An 18790-nucleotide genomic window follows, 5' to 3' on the forward strand; every position below is an offset into this window, starting at 1 on the left:
ACAAAAACCTCCTCGACAAAAATACAAGACTGTAGCGGGGTCTGCTGCAGGTGCTGAACGTCAAGTCACTGAGGCAACAAAGTGAGACATAACATAACAATGGCTTTGCACATTACAGTTTTTCTCAGTTGCTTAAACACATTTAACTGAATGTGCCCTAATTTCCTCAAAAGTTTAACCACAATATCATGACATGGGGCCTAAGAGGTCCATAGTGTGTGTACAGCAAATACATAAAATATGATATCTGGATACTTAGAAAGTCTCATAGTGAAGGCTCATTGAAGTAAACACTGATGTTATAAAATGTTAATTATCCACATTTTAGCCATTTTGTCATTATTTTACTTGTATGGTGTTTATTCATGCTTCCTAAAGGTTCTTTTGAGAAATTAAAGAAATCATAATTCTTACAAATAACACTGATACATCTAAGAAGTATGACTGGTTTTAAAGCCAATGTTAAAAAATGAATATATAATGGAAACAATGGAAACTGAGTTTTGCAGATTTTGAGATAAAACAAATGTAGTCAATGCCTCTGTTAGAATACGAAGGTTGCAGAAAACTAAAAATGCCATCTCCTTATTTACATTGTGAGCTTGTAGCCTATATGAGGTAGTTGAGTCGACCACAAACCCTGAGTGACCCCAAGGAGGTTAAAGCAGAATGGGTGTGGAATTAGTCATAAAAGTGAGAAACATGGAAAAAGTAATAAAAATATGTAATAATAACATAACGATAATATCTGAGCTTATAGTACCTACGACAATAAGGGGTCCCTGACTAACCTGTAGGGTGACTGATTTACTTGCCCTCATCATCCTCCACATAAGTACACCCCTTCCTATGTTGCTTTCGTCTGTCATGACCCACACTGACTACTCTTTCTCTTGATACCTGAGATAGAACCACTCCAGAACATTAGAACTAGAACAAGCTATTCAGCCCAACAAGCCCTTCCATCTTATTCAGCTTGATTGTCCAAAATAACATCAAAATGAGATTTTTAAAATTTTTCTGATGTCCTACTCTCCACCATATTACTTGATAATTTATTCCAAGCATCTCTGGTTCTTCGAGTAAAGACAACATTTGGAACATTCATTCAAAATCTGCCCTTAACAATTTTTCCTGTGTTCTTGATGCAGAGTTTATTTTAAAGTAACAACTAGGATCCACTGTATTAATTCCTTTCATAATTATGTCACCACCTCATCTGCATTTGCTTAAACTGTAAAGGTTCACTTCTTTTAGTTTCACCTCATTGTTCATATCTCTTAATCCTGGAATCAACCTCGTCACTCTTCTCTGGACTTTCTCTTTCTTTCCTGTAATAAGGAGACTAAAACTGCACACAGTACTCCAGGTGAAGCCTCACTAGTGTTTTATAAAGCTTAAACATAACCTCCTTTGGCTTGTGCTCTACACATTGTGATATATAATCTAACGTCTTATTAGCTTTCTTGATCACATCCATACAATGTATGGATGTAGATAGCAATGAGTGTGATAGTGATGACTCCTAGGTCCTTTCAAGTTTCAGACCTCCCATTGTGTATTCATATTTAGAATTTTTATTTCTTACATGTAATACTTTATAGTTACTTACATTAAAGAACCAACCATACATGTGTTATGTGCATGTATTACAGTACTAAAAGTGAAAGAGAGGGTCAAGACAACAATAAAGAGTCACCAGCATACATAAAGGATACGTATACATACTGTATAGCCTGGTGACCCTGTGTAATTGAAGGTTTGTTCACAAACAAAAACATGCAATAAGTTGCAGAAACATCTTTTCAGACGTGAGTTCAACACAGAACTAACAAAGATGGCAGACCATCTGGGTTTGAGTCCTTCCGGTAGGAAGTGATGGCAGAGGTGTTATAGTCATCAGTCATCCACACTGAAGACAGAGGAAGAGAAAATGCTTTAGGACATAGCGCCAACGCCTGGAGTGGCAGTAGAATTACAGGACATTGAGCTCTTTAGTTGTCCCCTATGCACATGCACTTGACACAAGGGATGGTCCTCAGGTCTAAGCCTATGTTCACAAGGAAAAATGGCATTTTTAACCAAATTTGTCTCCATCTATGCTTGTGTTTTCACATCATTTACAAAAGCATCTCTTTCCAAACTAAAACTTCTGAAAAGGCATATCACATAGACATTTATCTATATTGGACATGCATGCATTGGTGAAGAAATCCTGGAAGAGTTGGTAACACCAACAGCTAATGGATTTATCGCAAAACTGTGCCAACCGACAAACTATTTACCTTTTGCACATTTATGCAGCATTCAAACTGTAGAAAACACAATTTAGATGCATGCAGATAAGCAACAAAATATGCATCATATAAAGCAGCTCTTCTATGTCCACTGTGTTTGAATATGGTTTTATTCCATAAACAGTGACCAATCAGAGAGCGAATGAAATATTGTAATGAGCAGAATCCAATCAGGAAGGGGCTACATAGTAAACACGAACAAATCAGCTTGCGATTAGAGTCTGTCTTTTCACCAGTCCACATTACAAAGCTGAGGCTGTGTTTTCAGAAGTGTACAGCTTTAGAGAGTGTCATTAAAAGTCTTTATTTTCAGAGGTTGTGTGGACAAAATTTGAAGATGGAGTCAAATGTCTGAGTTTTGAAATGACAATGTAGTATTGTGGACAGGGTCCTAATGTTGTTGCATTAAACAATGGAGAGATCAAGACTAAGTTTACCTAATCTGCTGCCAGTTCTGTTGTGGTTTGGTTTAAATCATCTGTGTGGTCAATTGGATGTTTGTCCTGCTTATTAATTCTTTTAAAAGGCCAGAGTAAAGGATAAAAATAACAATTTTTTACCTTTTGTGAGACATACTTGAAAGCATTATATTAAACTAGTCATTTAGCCCGTTACAATAACGGGCACTAGAACAGTAGTGCATAAACATTAGTAGGAACAGTCTATATTAAATGGCAAGGGACTTTGACCTCATTCTTTTTGTTGGTCGTATTTTTCTTTCTTTCAGCCTTTCTTTTGTTGATGTTTACTTGCTGAGCTGACCGTTCTTCATGGGCTGCCACCATGTATTGTGTGTCTTTAATTTTCTGTTACAGGAATACTGTCCAGTACGGCTCTATTCAATAAGGACGCGCACAAAAAGTCGAGCTTCAAAAGGGCGACCTCAATTGAGCGCGGCGAATAAAGGCGTTTGTAGATAATTTAGTTCAAATGGTTCTGGAATATGTGAAAAGCAACAAAGGTGCAGATCTTTATTTACGTGCGCCTTTATTCGCTGCGCCCAATTGAGGTCGCCCTTTTAAGGCTCGCCTTTTTGTGCGCGCCCTTATTGAAGGATACCGTCTTGTACGTTCACTGGTTTGTACGTCCGTAATATACCTTTAATTTTCTCTGGTGGTAATACAGGCGTGCGTTGGTAATATGTCTTTAATCTCCTCTGACAATAATACTGGCTTGTATGTGGCTGTAATATGCGTCACTGTATTTTGTACCTTTAATTTCTTCTCGCAGTAATACTGGTTTGTATTTCCGTAAAACGCCTCTAACTTTCGCTGACAGTAATATCGCGCATCGCACCGTGCCCCGCGCATGCGCACTTCATCAAAAGACACCCACACACGGACACCTGGATGCACATAGGGATTTTATATATATAGATATTATATAGTTATCCCACATTTTTGACCACACTGCGTTAAATCAGATCAAAATGCCTGTAGTTTTACAGCAAACTGTAGGAGTATATTAAATAGTATTCATTTCAGGGCTTCATATCAGCACCATCACTTGCTGAATGCTGCCTGGAAAATATTGAATTAGCCACTTAATAATGTGTTAGTAGATAGATAGATAGATAGATAGATAGATAGATAGATAGATAGATAGATAGATAGATAGATAGATAGATAGATAGATACTTTATTAATCCCAATGGGAAATTCACAATAAATACTGTATTGCCACTTCACTGAACAAAGCACAGTTATCAGGAATTATATCTGCCCAGGAAAATCTGCCACAAGTGCTATATTTAAAGAAACAAAAAAAAGATGTTAATAGTAAAAACCCGACATGAATTATGCTAGTTTAGTTTATTGGATTCACCTTCCTGGTTGTCCAGATTACCAAGGCAGGTGATTTGCATGATTGAGTCCCTTTAACCCCCTGCCAGTAGTTATAACACCCTGGCTAAGACACAAAGATGGGACCTGAAGCAAAAATGGCTCAGTTCCTCTGCACCCTTGTTTTCTTCATTCAGGATATAGAGACATAAAAACTGTTTAAATGAAATCCATCCATCCATTTTCCAACCCGCTGAATCCAAACACAGGGTCATGGGGGTCTGCTGGAGGCAATCCCAGCCAACACAGGGCACAAGGCAGGAACCAATCCCGGGCAGGGTCCCAACCCACCGCAGGACACACACAAACACACCCACACATCAAGCACACATGATGACAAAATTATTAAAAGGCGATTTCATTTTGGCATATATTCAAGAAGTGGAAAGTGTCCAAATAAAAATACACAAAATGTTTACTTTAATGAACTTGAAACAAATACTGATTTATTATGGCACATTTAGGGACATGCAGACTTGCAATATCTCTTTTTCAGATATTTTAAGAGATATTATTTTGACACAAAAAACCCAGACAGAGTCATTTTTGCAAGAAGACACAATCAACATGCACTCTAAAGTGAGCAACACTGTCCACTGGCAAGTGGTGTCAACAAAAAATGGGGTTTTGGTAATTAAACTCTATCTTACAACAGTCTACAAGTTATTAATAAAAAAACAGTCAAAATCCATCTTGTCTTCAACACTCAGGCAGCAGTTACTCCCTTAAATTAAGTTTTTGACTCACCAATGCCCTTTCTTCTCAACTAGAATGAGGCCTACTTTGGTGTCCTAGTTGAAGTCATATCTATGCAAAAGGACAAAGGTCCAAGGGCCTCATGTATAACGCCGTGCATAGAACTCACACTATAACATCGCGTAAGCACAAAAGTGTGAATGTGCGTACACACAGAAAAATCCAGATGCAGGAATCTGTGCGTATGCAAACTTTCACGTTCTCCCACTACATAAATCCCGATCAGCGTGAAAAATAACACACGTGCACACACCTTCTGTCCCGCCCCAACTCCTCCCAGAATTACACCACTTTGAATATGCAAATCGATATAAATAGCCTTCTGTGAAAAGACAATGGGAAAAGCACGGGGGAAAATATAACAATTTCAGCGAATACCAAGTGGAGACAAAGGAAAAACATACTATTTGTTGGTTTAAACAGTGGTATAATCAACAAAAGAAAGTTGATCGAATGACAGAGTGTCAGAGAAACTCGAAAGCTCAAGTTCACAAAGTCGCAAAGTGCCCGAAATAAAAAAGAAGTTGTCACATATCAAAGTCGGCATGAAAAGGCGACTCGTAGCAGACCGTCTAAGAGTCATATGAAAGCTTATTAGGGTACTGACAAAAAAAATAGGCACACAGTGGGAAAAAAAGCATGAAATGTCAACTTTAATCTCGAAATTTCCACTTTAGTCACGTAGTTTATTTTGTCATTAAAGTAGAACATCATAAACTTCATCTTAAAATCGTTTATTTTACTTGTTTCTCAAGTAGCACAGTAAATGCTTTGTTCTGTGTTTGATCTTCTATGTGCTCTATGTGTGTGAATAACTACATGCTTCTGTTCTTTCTCTTTCTCTTTCTCTTTCTCCGACAGGACACAGAATCCATTGCATTCGTGATATTACAGCTCTCTGAATAATTAAAATACTGAGATGTATACGTGATATCTTTTTCATGATGATAGGAATGAAAGCATGTTATTAAACATGGGAATACGGTGGCACAGTGATTGTTCATATCTCACGCAAGAGGCTTGCTGTGCCATGTGCGATTTATTACAGAAGTACTGTCTCTTTCAAACGTAATAACCTCCAATTCCTGTCCTTACTTTTCTTTCTCCAAATACCCAATCGCCACACAATCAGCTCTGTAATAGACGTTAAGCCATGTGTAAGCTTAGAATGCCGATTCTTCAGAACTTTTAAGGAACATTGAAATATCTTCGTAGTACATGTTTAATTATTCTATCCATCTATCCTTCCAGTGTCGCGTCAGCACCAGCAATAATACAGCGTAAGGCAGGAGCTATCCGTGAACTAAATAGCGCTGCGGCACCGTGTCCTCACATGTTTAATTATTGATAATACAGATTATTTATATGAAGTTAAGGTTTTATCTGTATACTATAAGCAACATATTTTGCTGCATTTCATCTTAAAATGATATTGTCATCATACGTGCTTTATAAAGTGGCGCAGGTTGTGCAATATTATAACTGTAGTGCCAGTTTACAGTGGGGTACTGGTAATTGTACTTATAAGTACAAACAGTTCTACAAGGAGCACTTGATGGACTGATTGAGTGCGTTTATAGTTCTTGGGATGAAACTGTTTCTGAAACGCGAGGTCCGTACAGGAAATGCTTTGACGCATTTTGCCGTGGCTGAGGTACTGTGTGCTTGAAACTGTATACCGATAATTCTCTTTCCGATCAGCTGCTGCTGTGATTCCTCACTCAGATACAGTGATAGATAGATAGATAGATAGATAGATAGATAGATAGATAGATAGATAGATAGATAGATAGATAGATAGATAGATAGATAGATAGATAGATAGATAGATAGATAGATAGATAGATAGATAGATAGATAGATAGATAGATAGATAGATAGATAGTGTGGTGAAGCAAGTTAGGGGTCCATGGTGGTGCAATGTTTTTAAATAAAAACAGTGCTGCAGCATTCACTGGAGAGAACAAGGGGTCTGTGAGTAAAACTGACAGAGAAGGAGATTGAAAGAGAGAACAGAGGTAAAAATCAAGTGGAAGATAAACAGAAAATGTCAGAACTGAAGCAGAGCTGATGTAGAAGAAAGGAGACAAGGCTGTCAGGGAAGAAGCCCCATGTGGAGCAACAGCACTCCAGTTGTCGGGTCACTCCTTCTGAGCAACAGATAGGAGCAGGAGCGGCCCTATGAATCACATTGGAATTATTAACAATATAAACCTTATATAGCTGTTTATTTCCTTTGTAGTTTCTTTTTCAAACTCTTTATTAGCCAAGAGTTTTTTTTAATTGCCTACTAATCCCAAATTTAAATATGTACCTGTTCTGCATTACATGTAAAACATTTTTAAACCTGTTCCACTGCTCCTCGACTGTCTCCATCCACACTTAAAATCTTATCCCAGTCTATCCTCCTTAGACGTTGTCGCATCTGCTCAAAATTTGCCCTACCAAAGTTAAACTTAATAATTTTAGTCTTTGCACCCACACTCTTCCAAATCATTCAGAACTGCATTATATTCTGGTCACTTGACCCTAGCGGCTCAATCACATTTACACCCTCAATTTTATCCTGGTTATTACAACATACTAAATCTAGACAGGCTTCACCCTGCTTTGGTGCTTTAACATACCGTGTTAAAAAACAGTCACTGGTTTGGGAGGTTTATTTACGTCAGCAGCGATATTAATGGATTGGGAGAACATCTCAGCTAGAATTTGCCAGAACGTACTTGGGAGACTCCGAAGTCAACTGGAAGAATGTTCTATGGTCCAATGAGACCAAATTTGAGCTTTGTGGACATCCAACTAGATGTTATGTTTGGTATAAGCCAAACACTACACATTATAAAAAACACACCATGGTGGTGGCATGATGCTGAGGAGACGCTTCTCTGCAACAGGCCCTGGAAGGCATTTAAGAGTAGAGGGGAAAATGAATGCACAAAAATGCAGAGAAATCATGAAAGGATCAGAATCAGAATCATTTTTATTCACCAGTACTTAATATACAGGAATTTCGCTTAGTAGATTTTGAGGTGCAAGACATCACATGCAAATAATATAAATAGCATAAGTTAAAAAGGAAAGCTTCAAACAAAGCTGCAGAATATTACAATTATAAAGGAGATATGCAAGTGAAAGTGTGAGTGTATGGTGTGTATGCAAGTGCAAACACATCCATATACATAACACACCTTCATGAGTATATGACAGAATGCATGAATATACAAAGAAGACAGGCTAACATTTTTGATTTAACATGGCATAATAATAAAATATGAATACTTCCAAACGGGGTGAATACTTTATTAAGTATTATATTTTCTAGCTGGACTTGTCAGAGTCATTGTTATGATAAAAGACGTTTTCAGGTTGATTCTAAGTTGACCTAATTTATGTACAAGTACGTATGTGTTTTTGAGAATGCCCCATAACTCGACATCAGTGACAGGACAGTCTGCAGCTTCAATGTTCGCTTCGTTTATTTGATTACCATCCACGCCTCTGTTTTGCATTCATTTCTTCTGGGGCCTGACATCTTTAGAATTTGCATGCAGGCGTGTCTTTTCATGTCTGCACCACTGCTTAAGATTTAAAGAGAGGAGACGGTGTGAAGATGTCAGTTTACCCTCACTTTGTCTCAAGTGCTTTCTAATAATGGTTTCTTGGTTTCTCTTTGTGACCACTCTTCTGTTCCTGTTTCTGGAAGGTGAAAACTGGTAGTATTTAGATAAATAAAAACTTGCCTTTAGATGTTTCTTTGAGTAGACTGTAGAGTAGTTGTGTTTCTGCCAAATTGAATGTTTGCTTTGTTTCTCATGTCTAGAGTCCACTGGGGAGGTCAGATTGATTCAGTCTCCTTCAAGACTTTCGGCTCAATCAGGAGACACTGTCAGGATGCACTGTGAAGCCAGTAAATCCCTAACTTATGAGAATATTGACTATCTGGCCTGGTATCAGCACAGACCCGGTGAAGCTCCTAAACCCCTGCTTTACTTTTCAAGCAATCCTGCATCTGGAATCTCAGGTCGATTCAGTGGCAGTGGATCAGGGGCTGGTTACACACTGACAATCAGTGACGTGCAGCCTGAAGACATGGGACATTACTACTGTCAGCAGAGCATTGAAGACCCTCACCCACAGTGATATAGAGCCGTGCAAAAACTTTATCATTTTACTCGTACAACAGCAGAGCAAAGCCCTACAGATTCTGAGGTGGAAGTGAAAGAACAATCTATACAAAGAGCAGAGACCCCTGCAGCTGCAGTCACAGCATGTATCATTTGTGGCTTTAAAGCAGGGTGGTCTAGCAGTTAAAGAGTTAGGCTATAAAATAGAAGGTTGATGGTTCAAAGGCTGCAACTGGTGGTCCTGTGGTGAAAATTAATTTGAAATGATTTTAACCTTGGTGTGTGGGTGTGTGTGTGTGTATGTGCCCTGTGGTGGGCTGGTGCCCTGCCCGGGATTTGTTCCTGCCTTGAGCCCTGTGCTGGCTGGGATTGGCTCCAGCAGACCCCCGTGACCCTGTGTTAGGATATAGCGGGTTGGACAATGACTGACTGACTGACTGATTTTAACCTACAGTGACTCTGTACTTGAAATGGTAATCAGTATAGAAAGGCTGTAATAAAACAAGATGTTGACTTGGATGAAGGTCTATGGAAACAAAGATGGGCATAAAGAAGAAGAACACAAAGACACAGATGGAAATTGGTTTGGAGTAAATTTTGCACAAACATTAGAAAGTTTTTCTTCACACGGAGAGCTATAGACGCATTGAATGCGTTACCATGTAGTGTAGTAGAGAGTAGATCCAAAGCTTGACGTGATGCAATTTTGGAGGAATTATGGATAGAATTGGCGAGCTTTGTTGGGGTGAATGAATGTTCTTAAACAAGGAAATAAAGGAGTTTGCTACTCTTGTACCATTTCTCATGTTTTGGACGTTAAATTGTTAAAGGGCACTCAGAAGTGCCCTGTATGTCAGACTCTACTTTTTACAGTATATTCACCTTACTTCTGTACGTCTAACACATTTAGTATGCCAATAGTGATGCAGTGAATTGTGGGAGTGAAAAGTATTCATGATAGAAAGATGTGACAGTTAAGTGTGTTTTTGGAATTGTCCACAGTGTGGTTGAGAGTCATGGATGCAGATTAACCTACAAGTTAGGGATACCTGTAGGTAGCTAAAGCTACAAGGTATTTTGCTTTTGTGATATTTAAACTCTGTTACCCATCACCTATATGAGAGTGTGTTCGTGTTATATCTCAGCCAGGGGGGTTAAAGTCTTGTTCTTTGTCCCTTTTTGTTTTTTGTTGAGTCATTTGTTTACATTAATGTTACTTTTGTTCATTATGTTTGCCTGTTCTATGTGCCGTGTGGTTTGTGGCAAGAAACTGCCCTCAACCCTATACATCAGGAGGATCTCCCATAGTTCCTGGCAGTTCATTTTAAATGTGCTTGGGAACTGTGTTGAATTCTTGACTTTAATCTTGAAATCGATATTTTTTTTTTCTTCTCTGTGGCCCTAAAACGCTTCCGTACTCTGAACATTTGGAATAAAACGATTTACAGTGCATCTGGAAAGTATTCACAGCGCATCACTTTTTCCACATTTTGTTATGTTACAGCCTTACTCCAAAATGGATTAAATTCTTTTTATTTCTCAGAATTCTACACACAACACCCCATAATGACAACATGAAAAAAGTTTACTTGAGGTTTTTGCAAATTTATTAAAAATAAAAAAATTGAGAAAGCACAAGTACATAAGTATACACAGCCTTTGCCATGAAGCTCAAAATTGAGCTCAGGTGCATCCTGTTTCCCCTGATCATCCTTGAGATGTTTCTGCAGCATAGTTGGAGTCCACCTGTGGTAAATTCAGTTGATTGGACATGATTTGGAAAGGCACACACCTGTCTATATAAGGTCCCACAGTTGACAGTTCATGTCAGAGCACAAACCAAGCATGAAGTCAAAGGAATTGTCTGTAGACCTCCAAGACAGGATTATCTCGAGGCAGAAATCTGGGGATGGTTACAGAAAAATTTCTGCTGCTTTGAATGTCCCAATGAGCACAGTGACCTCCATCATCCATAAGTGGAAGAAGTTCGAAACCACCAGGACTCTTCCTAGAGCTGGCCGGCCATCTAAACTGAGCGATCGGGGGAGAAGGGCCTTAGTCAGGGAGGTGACCAAGAACCCGATGGTCACTCTGTCAGAGCTCCAGAGGTCCTCTGTGGAGAGAGGAGAACCTTCCAGAAGATCAACCATCTCTGCAGCAATCCACCAATCAGGCCTGTATGGTAGAGTGGCCAGACAGAAGCCACTCCTTAGCAAAAGGCACATGGCAGCCCGCCTGCAGTTTGCCAAAAGACACCTGAAGGACTCTCAGACCATGAGAAAGAAAATTCTCTGGTCTGATGAGACAAAGATTGAACTCTTTAGTGTGAATGCCAGGCGTCACGTTTGGAGGAAACCTGGCACCATCCCTACAGTGAAGCATGGTGGTGGCAGCATCATGCTGTGGGGATGTTTTTCAGCGGCAGGAACTGGGAGACTAGTCAGGATAAAGGGAACGATGACTGCAGCAATGTACAGACATCCTGGATGAAAACCTGCTCCAGAGCACTCTTGACCTCAGACTGGGGCGACGGTTCATCTATCAGCAGGACAGCGACCCTAAGCACACAGCCAAGATATCAGAGGAGTGGCTTCAGGACAACTCTGTGAATGTCCTTGAGTGGCCCAGCCAGAGCCCAGACTTGAATCCGATTGAACATCTCTGGAGAGATCTTAAAATGGCTGTGCACCGACGCTTCCCATCCAACCTGATGGAGCTTGAGAGGTGCTGCAAAGAGGAATGGGCGAAACTGGCCAAGGATAGGTGTGCCAAGCTTGTGGCATCATATTCAAAAAGACGTGAGGCTGTAATTGCTGCAAAAGGTGCATCAACAAAGTATTGAGCAAAGGCTGTGAATACTTATGTACATGGGATTTCTCAGTTTTTTTATTTTTAATAAATTTGCAAAAACCTCAAGTAAACTTTTTTCACGTTGTTATTATGGGGTGTTGTGTGTAGAATTCTGAAGAAAAGAATGAATTTAATCCATTTTGGAATAAGGCTGTAACATAACAAAATGTGGAAAAAGTGATGTGCTGTGAATACTTTCTGGATGCACTGTATACTTGATAACATTTTCATGATGAAATACATTAAAGCATGTATATTACATTTTACAGATTCGTTGTTAACTTAATTTAAATAATTTAATAATTAAATATGTGGGGGGCACGGTGCTGCCTCGCAGTAATGGGGTCACGTCCCAGGTGTGCCCTTCCTGGAGTTTGCATGTTTACCTGGTGAGTGCTTCAGTTTCCTTCCAAAGGCATGCAGGTTAGGTCATTTGGTGATGCCAGATTGATGTGTATGTGTGTGCTCGTATTCACCTTGCAATGACCTGGCACCCCATTCTTGGATTGACTTTCTCCACATAACCCAGTGGTTCTCAATCTGTGGGGTGGGCCCCCCTAGGGAGGCACGAAGTAACAAAAAGTGGGGTGTAAAGATGTGAAAAAAAGAAAACAAGAATCAAAAATATGAAAAATACATCTATTGAAACCAAAACAAATTAACTTAAACTACATTCTGATACTAGAAAAATAAATATAGAGTTAGATAAATCTCGATAAAAATTAAGTAGGTATAATAAAGTATGTATCTATGATATCCATCCATCCATCCATTTTCCAACCCGCTGAATCTGAACACAGGGTCACGGGGGTCTGCTGGAGCCCATCCCAGCCAACACAGGGCACAAGGCAGGAACCAATCCTGGGCAGGGTGCCAACCCACCGCAGGACACACACAAACACACACCAAGCACACACTAGGGCCAATTTAGAATACCCAATCCACCTAACCTGCATGTCTTTGGACTGTTGGAGGAAACCGGAGCGCCCGGAGGAAACCCATGCCGACACGGGGAGAACATGCAAACTCCATGCAGGGAGGACCCGGGAAGCAAACCCAGGTCCCCAGGTCTCCCAACTGCGAGGCAGCAGCGCTACCCACTGTGCCACCGTGCCACCCTATCTATGATATATCATTAATTATAAAAGAACAAATTGGTATTAGTGGGCTCCTTTCAAAAAAAAATAAAACGTTAGGGGGGCGCAATTAAAACTGTTATGAAAACTCGGGTCACAAATACTTAAAGGTTGAGAAACGCTGACATAACCAATCACCACACAATAAATGTCTTTGTGTATGTAAAACTAGCTATAAACTTAGAACTTATAAACACTGTGTTTAGAGATTTTAAGGAACATTGAAAAATCTTCATTATACATGTTTAATTATTTCATTCATCAATCCAGGCTCATGCCTGTCCCGGCAAGTACTGGGCGTGAGGCAGGAACAATCTCAGGACGGGGTGCCAGCTCATCACAAGGTGAATACAAGTGTATAAACATACACTAGTGTTAGTTTAGCACAGCGGTTCTCAAACTGTGGGGTGTGCACCCCAACAAAAAAGGGGGTGCAAATGTCACCATATGTGGTGTAATTTCGCTATTCATAGGGAAATTTTAAACTTGTAGTGGTGTATCGGCAGCAAAAATATAGGAATACATTTTATTAGAGTTTCAAAAAAAACGTTAGGGGGCGCGATTAAAACTGTTATGAAAACTCGGGTCGCAAATACTTAAAGGTTGAGAAACGTTGGTTTAGCATCACCAGACTCCTTAACCTGCATATCTCTGTAAGGAAACTGAAGCATGCTGAGGAAACCCACTAGAAAAAGTCTCTAGTCAGGGAAAACTCGGGACGTGACTCCCTTACTGCGAGACAACAGCACTACCACTGCGCCATCGTGCCCCCACATGCTTAATTATTAATATCATACATTATTTAAATTAATTTAACAATTTATCTGTAAAATGTAATATACATTTATTAATTAATTTCAGCATGAAAATGATATCAAGTATAAATCTTAGGTTAATAAATGTTCAGGGAGTTGTAATATCATGAAATTAATGTTCTGTATTCTGTGTGGAGATCGCTGCCTGTGGCTCCTCTCGGTGCAAGAGGAAGCCCGTTTAAGAAGCATGTAGTGATTAACGACTCGGTCAGGGAACTCTCAGAAAACAAAGCGTTTAACGCATTACAATGGAGTTTGAAGAACTCTAGTAAATTAAATATACATTTTAAGATCACAGTTATGACATTCTACTTTAAAGACAAAATAAACTTTGAGATTAAAGTGGAAATCTGAAGATTAAAATTGAAATTCCGTGTCTATTCTTGACATAAACTACAAAATTAAAGTGGAAATTTTAAGATTAAAGTCGACATTTCAACTTTAATCTCGAAATAGACCTTTTTTTTCAATATGCTTCTGTACTTTTGTTTAAATTGTAAATTTTTTGGATATTCAATCTGTTTGCTTGGTCTTTTAATGACTCATTGGTTTCTCATTTTAGGACTTTGTTTACATTGGAATGTCTTATTGTTTTAGGCAACTCAGTTTTGCAATCTTTGTGCGCTGTTGAGCTTCATTGGTACTGAGAACTTTTTTTGTGAAGTATTCATAAAGATTCTACAGTGCCCTTTTTTGTCTAGCTGGGGTTTTTGATGGGATTTCCCCCTCTAGTGGGCATTTTTGGAAGTGCTTTAGGGACTTGCATACTTTGGAACTCCTAGTTCATTATATTTTTATTTATAAAAAGAGTTTGCTCAACCAGCTGACTGGCAGAAGGCATGTGCTTTTTGAAAATGTATATGCAGACGCTGTTTACTGTGTATATAAGGTTGATATAAAAAATATGTTTAAAAAATTTTTTGTCAGTTCTTGTGTGCTTTCTAAGAAGATGAAAATTTTTACGGTATGATTGATTTTGTGCCTTTCTGCCTTGCTTTTCAGTTTAGTTTATATGAGATAGATTTCTTCTGAATATAAGAGTTCATCCTGTATTACCCACTATCCAGATGAAATCAAATTCCCCTCCCAAAAAATGGAGTGACTTGTATCTGAAAACGTTGTTGGGGAAAATAAAATTGGCAGCAGCAGCTTGTACATGCAGTATTAACACTTGACATCAACCACAACAGACTATCTCCAACATTCATTAGCCACCTGATAGACACAAGCTGACCAAACAACAGACACATCAAGAACACAAATGCATGAACAGCTACACCAGTTGAGTACTCCAGAGCCACTCAAAAGTTACCATTATCACAAGGAGCCACCCAGCAATCTCAACAGGAAGTAGGGGGCTTTGTTGTAGCAAAATGTACTTTGAAGGCAATGTCATCAAACTAGACAAGTGACCCATGAGTAGAGATGCTGGCAGTCGTTCAAGTGGTATTGCTGACCACACATCCGAACCAAAACACACTTTCATATTAAATGAAAACCCAAATAGTGACTTAACAGACATCCACATTCCTCAGCTAACACAAATTTTGATAGTCTCTTGATAATAAGTTATGCAATTGTTTTAAAGTAAACGAATTCAATTGTTCATAGCAATGCAAATTGTTTTAAATGCAGAACGACCTCTCTTTATTCGCCAAACAGAACTGTTATTATGTTAAAGGTAATGCATTTTCATAATTATCTACAGTATATTGATTTTATACAAGGACAAAATAGGATGTGTGAGTATTATTATTGTGAGAAATGAAAGAAAACCAGGAAATGGTTAACAAAGACGATGATGTAGCCGGAAAGCAAAAGGGTCAAAACTAAGAGAACGAATTGGGCAAACAGAATCAAAAGGCCAAGGCGTTATTTCAAAGTCGAGGGTAAAATGAAATCAAAACCAGAAGCACAAACCTAACACTAAGGTCTGCTTAGAACTTAAGTTAACTATGCTAGAAGAGATCCTGGAACATTGCATGTTCACTAGAACATTAAAACACTCTAGACGAGAACAGGCCATTCAGCCCAACAAAGCTCGCCAGTCCTATCCACTTATTTCTTCCAAAAACACATCAAGTCGAGTTTTGAAAGTCCCTAAAGTCTTACTGTCAACCACACTTCTTGGTAGCTTATTCCAAGTGTCTATCGTTCTTTGTGTAAAGAAAAACTTCCTAATGTTTTTGGGAAATTTACCCTTAACAAGTTTCCAACTATGTCCCCATGTTCTCGATGAACTCATTTTAAAATAACAGTCTTGATCCACTGGACTAATTCCCTTCATAATTTTAAACACTTCAATCAGGTCACCTCTTAATCTTCTTTTGCTTAAACTGTAAAGGCTCAGCTCTTTTAATCTTCCCTCATAATTCATCCCCTGTAGCCCTGGAATCAGCCTAGTCGCTCATCTCTGGACCTTTTCTAGTGCTGCTATATCCTTTTTGTAGGCTGGAGACCAAAACTGCACACAGGACTGCAGATGAGGCCTCCCTAGTCTGTTATAAAGCTTGAGTAGAACCTCCTTGGTCTTTTTACTTCACACATCAGGGCGCTATATAACCTGACATTCTGTTTGCCTTCATTATTCATTGAGATATAGTACATGATGTGGTCATAGCAAATTTATAGAGTGACTTCTGTGATGTCATGAAGCATGCAAACAAAGAAAAACAAGATGTGGATGAAAATAAACTCTATAAAAAATGGGATCCTCGTGTTAAAAACAAAACACAAAATAGAAAAAAAATAAATAAATAAAGGCAAAAACCTGTAAGTATTAAAAAGTAATTTAGTTTTGTTTTTTCAGCCTTCTCTGCAAGTAGTGTTTGAACAAAGTCTAAATGATAACTCCACACTTTATGGGTATTGCTAAACATGATTTTTGACCACATCTGAAGTGATCTTTGCGTGTCTATGTGTTACAATGTGACTACATTATGGACACGATAACTCAAAATAAATCCCTCAGTCTTAAATCAGCTTGGCTAGGATACTAGAAGTTTAAAATCCTAGGAGTCTGATAATTTGAAGCAATGATTTTCTTAACATTGATGATATTTCTTTTCTTTTTTGCATACATACGTGCCTCAAGTCAGTGAGGGAGAAAATAACTTTGATTCTCACGTCTTGTCTGCTTTCGTTCCCTTCATTTATATTTTATTTGTTTTGTTTTGCCTTTTGCAAGCACCTGTCAGTCTTCTCAAAAAACTATGTCTCTGTTTTGTGCTGAGCCAGGACACTAACAACCCTGTTATTGCATTAACTGAACTGGGAAAAGGAAAGGATTGTTATCTTCTCATTAGTAAGTAAAAGTTATTGAAATGAGTGTTGACATTGCAAATGTGAAAAGCCAGGAAGGTTAGAGAGAATGATACAAATAATATATATAAAAATGTAAGGCATTGATTCAATCTGACATATTATTAATTAGCTTGATTCATTCCGATTCTTGTTTAACTTCTTGACATTATTAATTTTTCTGTGGCTTGTTATAAATATTTTTTTGCACACAGTCCAGTTTGTCCTCCAATTGCAGGACCCCAAGCCTGTTCTGGGTGAATGAGGTATAAGAGAGGAACCAACCCTGTATAGTTGCCCAGTCACCATGGCACACCTTCACAAAGCTCAGGCATAATGGGCCAATTTAGAGATGCCAAACAGCCCAACATGTTTTGGGGTTTTAAGGAGAAACTGGAGTACACGGAGACAGAAGATGATGTAAACAATGCACAGGTAGTGACAATGCTGTGGAGAATAAAAAAATATTGTGCAAGTGTAATGTGGTTAAATAATACATGCTAAACAACACATGGAAATATTGTAAGTTTTTTTTAATTCATTCTGATTATTCACAGTATTTTTCAGCTAGACTAGTTTACAGGCAGAGTACAGTGCCATCTCAGCTGGGTCACTCTGCACAATGAAGTGCCCCTCTGTCCTGTACGGTGTATTTACTACTAATTGCATTCTTATGGAATGGCACTTGGCTTATTTACATAATACTGATAATTTGCAGTGGCCGGGGAGAGGGAAGTCTGGGTATCTCTGCTCAAGTTGCTGCCCCCGCGACCCGACTTCGGATAAGCGGAAGAGGATGGATAGATGGATGGATGGATGGATGATAATTTGCATACTTGCTCTGCTTTTCTTCAAATGCCATTCTTTACACCCTTGACACCGGAACTCAGGCACAATGGCTCCATTGTCTCTGTTAACAGCGTGCATAGAATTCACACTAAAACGGCATATGGACAAAACTGGAAATGTGTGCACGCACAAAAAAATCCAGATGCATAAAACTGTATGTTGTGAAATAATTAGCATCAACACAGGAAAAAGGTTTGGGGCAGCCACCCGTGTATTGCCTCTGGCTGCAAATGGATATTTGAAAAGAGCACTATGTGTACTCATCGAGTTCCAGAGTAACTGAGTTGGTGTTCAAAACATGGCAGCTTTAAAAGCCATGACTGGAAGTGACGTGCTTCTGGCCACTGGAACTGGAAGTGATGTTTTTAAGGCTGAATCAGGCAGGTTTTCCCGTGTTTGGTCTGTAGAGACAACAGAAGAGGGTTTATGCGCTCTGCCACCCCCTGGCCTGGCGTGGAATTACCTTCACTTGATCCATACAGCTTCCTCCTACTCGCATGTGTGTGACAGCGTACACCAATTTCTATTCACTTCCCCTTTATAAATCCCAATGAACATGAAATTCAATGCACGTGCACGAGCCTAGAGTCCCATCCCTACTCCTGCCAGAGGTTTGCATATTTGAAAATGCAAATCAATATAAATAGGCCCTTCTGCTTGATGTTTTGTTAAAAGACAATGGTAAAAGCATGTATAAAAAAGAAGAATTTCACTGAAAGTGAAGTGGAGGCAAGGAAAGCATACTTTTTGGTTGCTTAGGCAGTGGCATGAGCAACAACAGGAATTTGATGGAATGACACGCAAAAGTTCAACTTCAGA

At 39.0% G+C, this 18790-nt stretch overlaps 1 gene segment (V, D, J or C); it reads left to right on the forward strand.

Annotated features, from left to right (window-relative positions):
• The first annotated feature begins 8507 nt into the window (after positions 1-8507).
• LOC127527985 (immunoglobulin kappa variable 3-11-like) lies at positions 8508-9037 on the forward strand. The segment is given in 2 exon segments: positions 8508-8600; positions 8718-9037. Coding segments are annotated over 2 exon segments (372 nt in total).
• Positions 9038-18790: the final 9753 nt, after the last annotated feature.

This window comes from Erpetoichthys calabaricus, chromosome 5, assembly GCF_900747795.2.
Source record: "Erpetoichthys calabaricus chromosome 5, fErpCal1.3, whole genome shotgun sequence".
In the NCBI taxonomy this organism is placed as follows: Eukaryota; Metazoa; Chordata; class Cladistia; order Polypteriformes; family Polypteridae; genus Erpetoichthys; species Erpetoichthys calabaricus.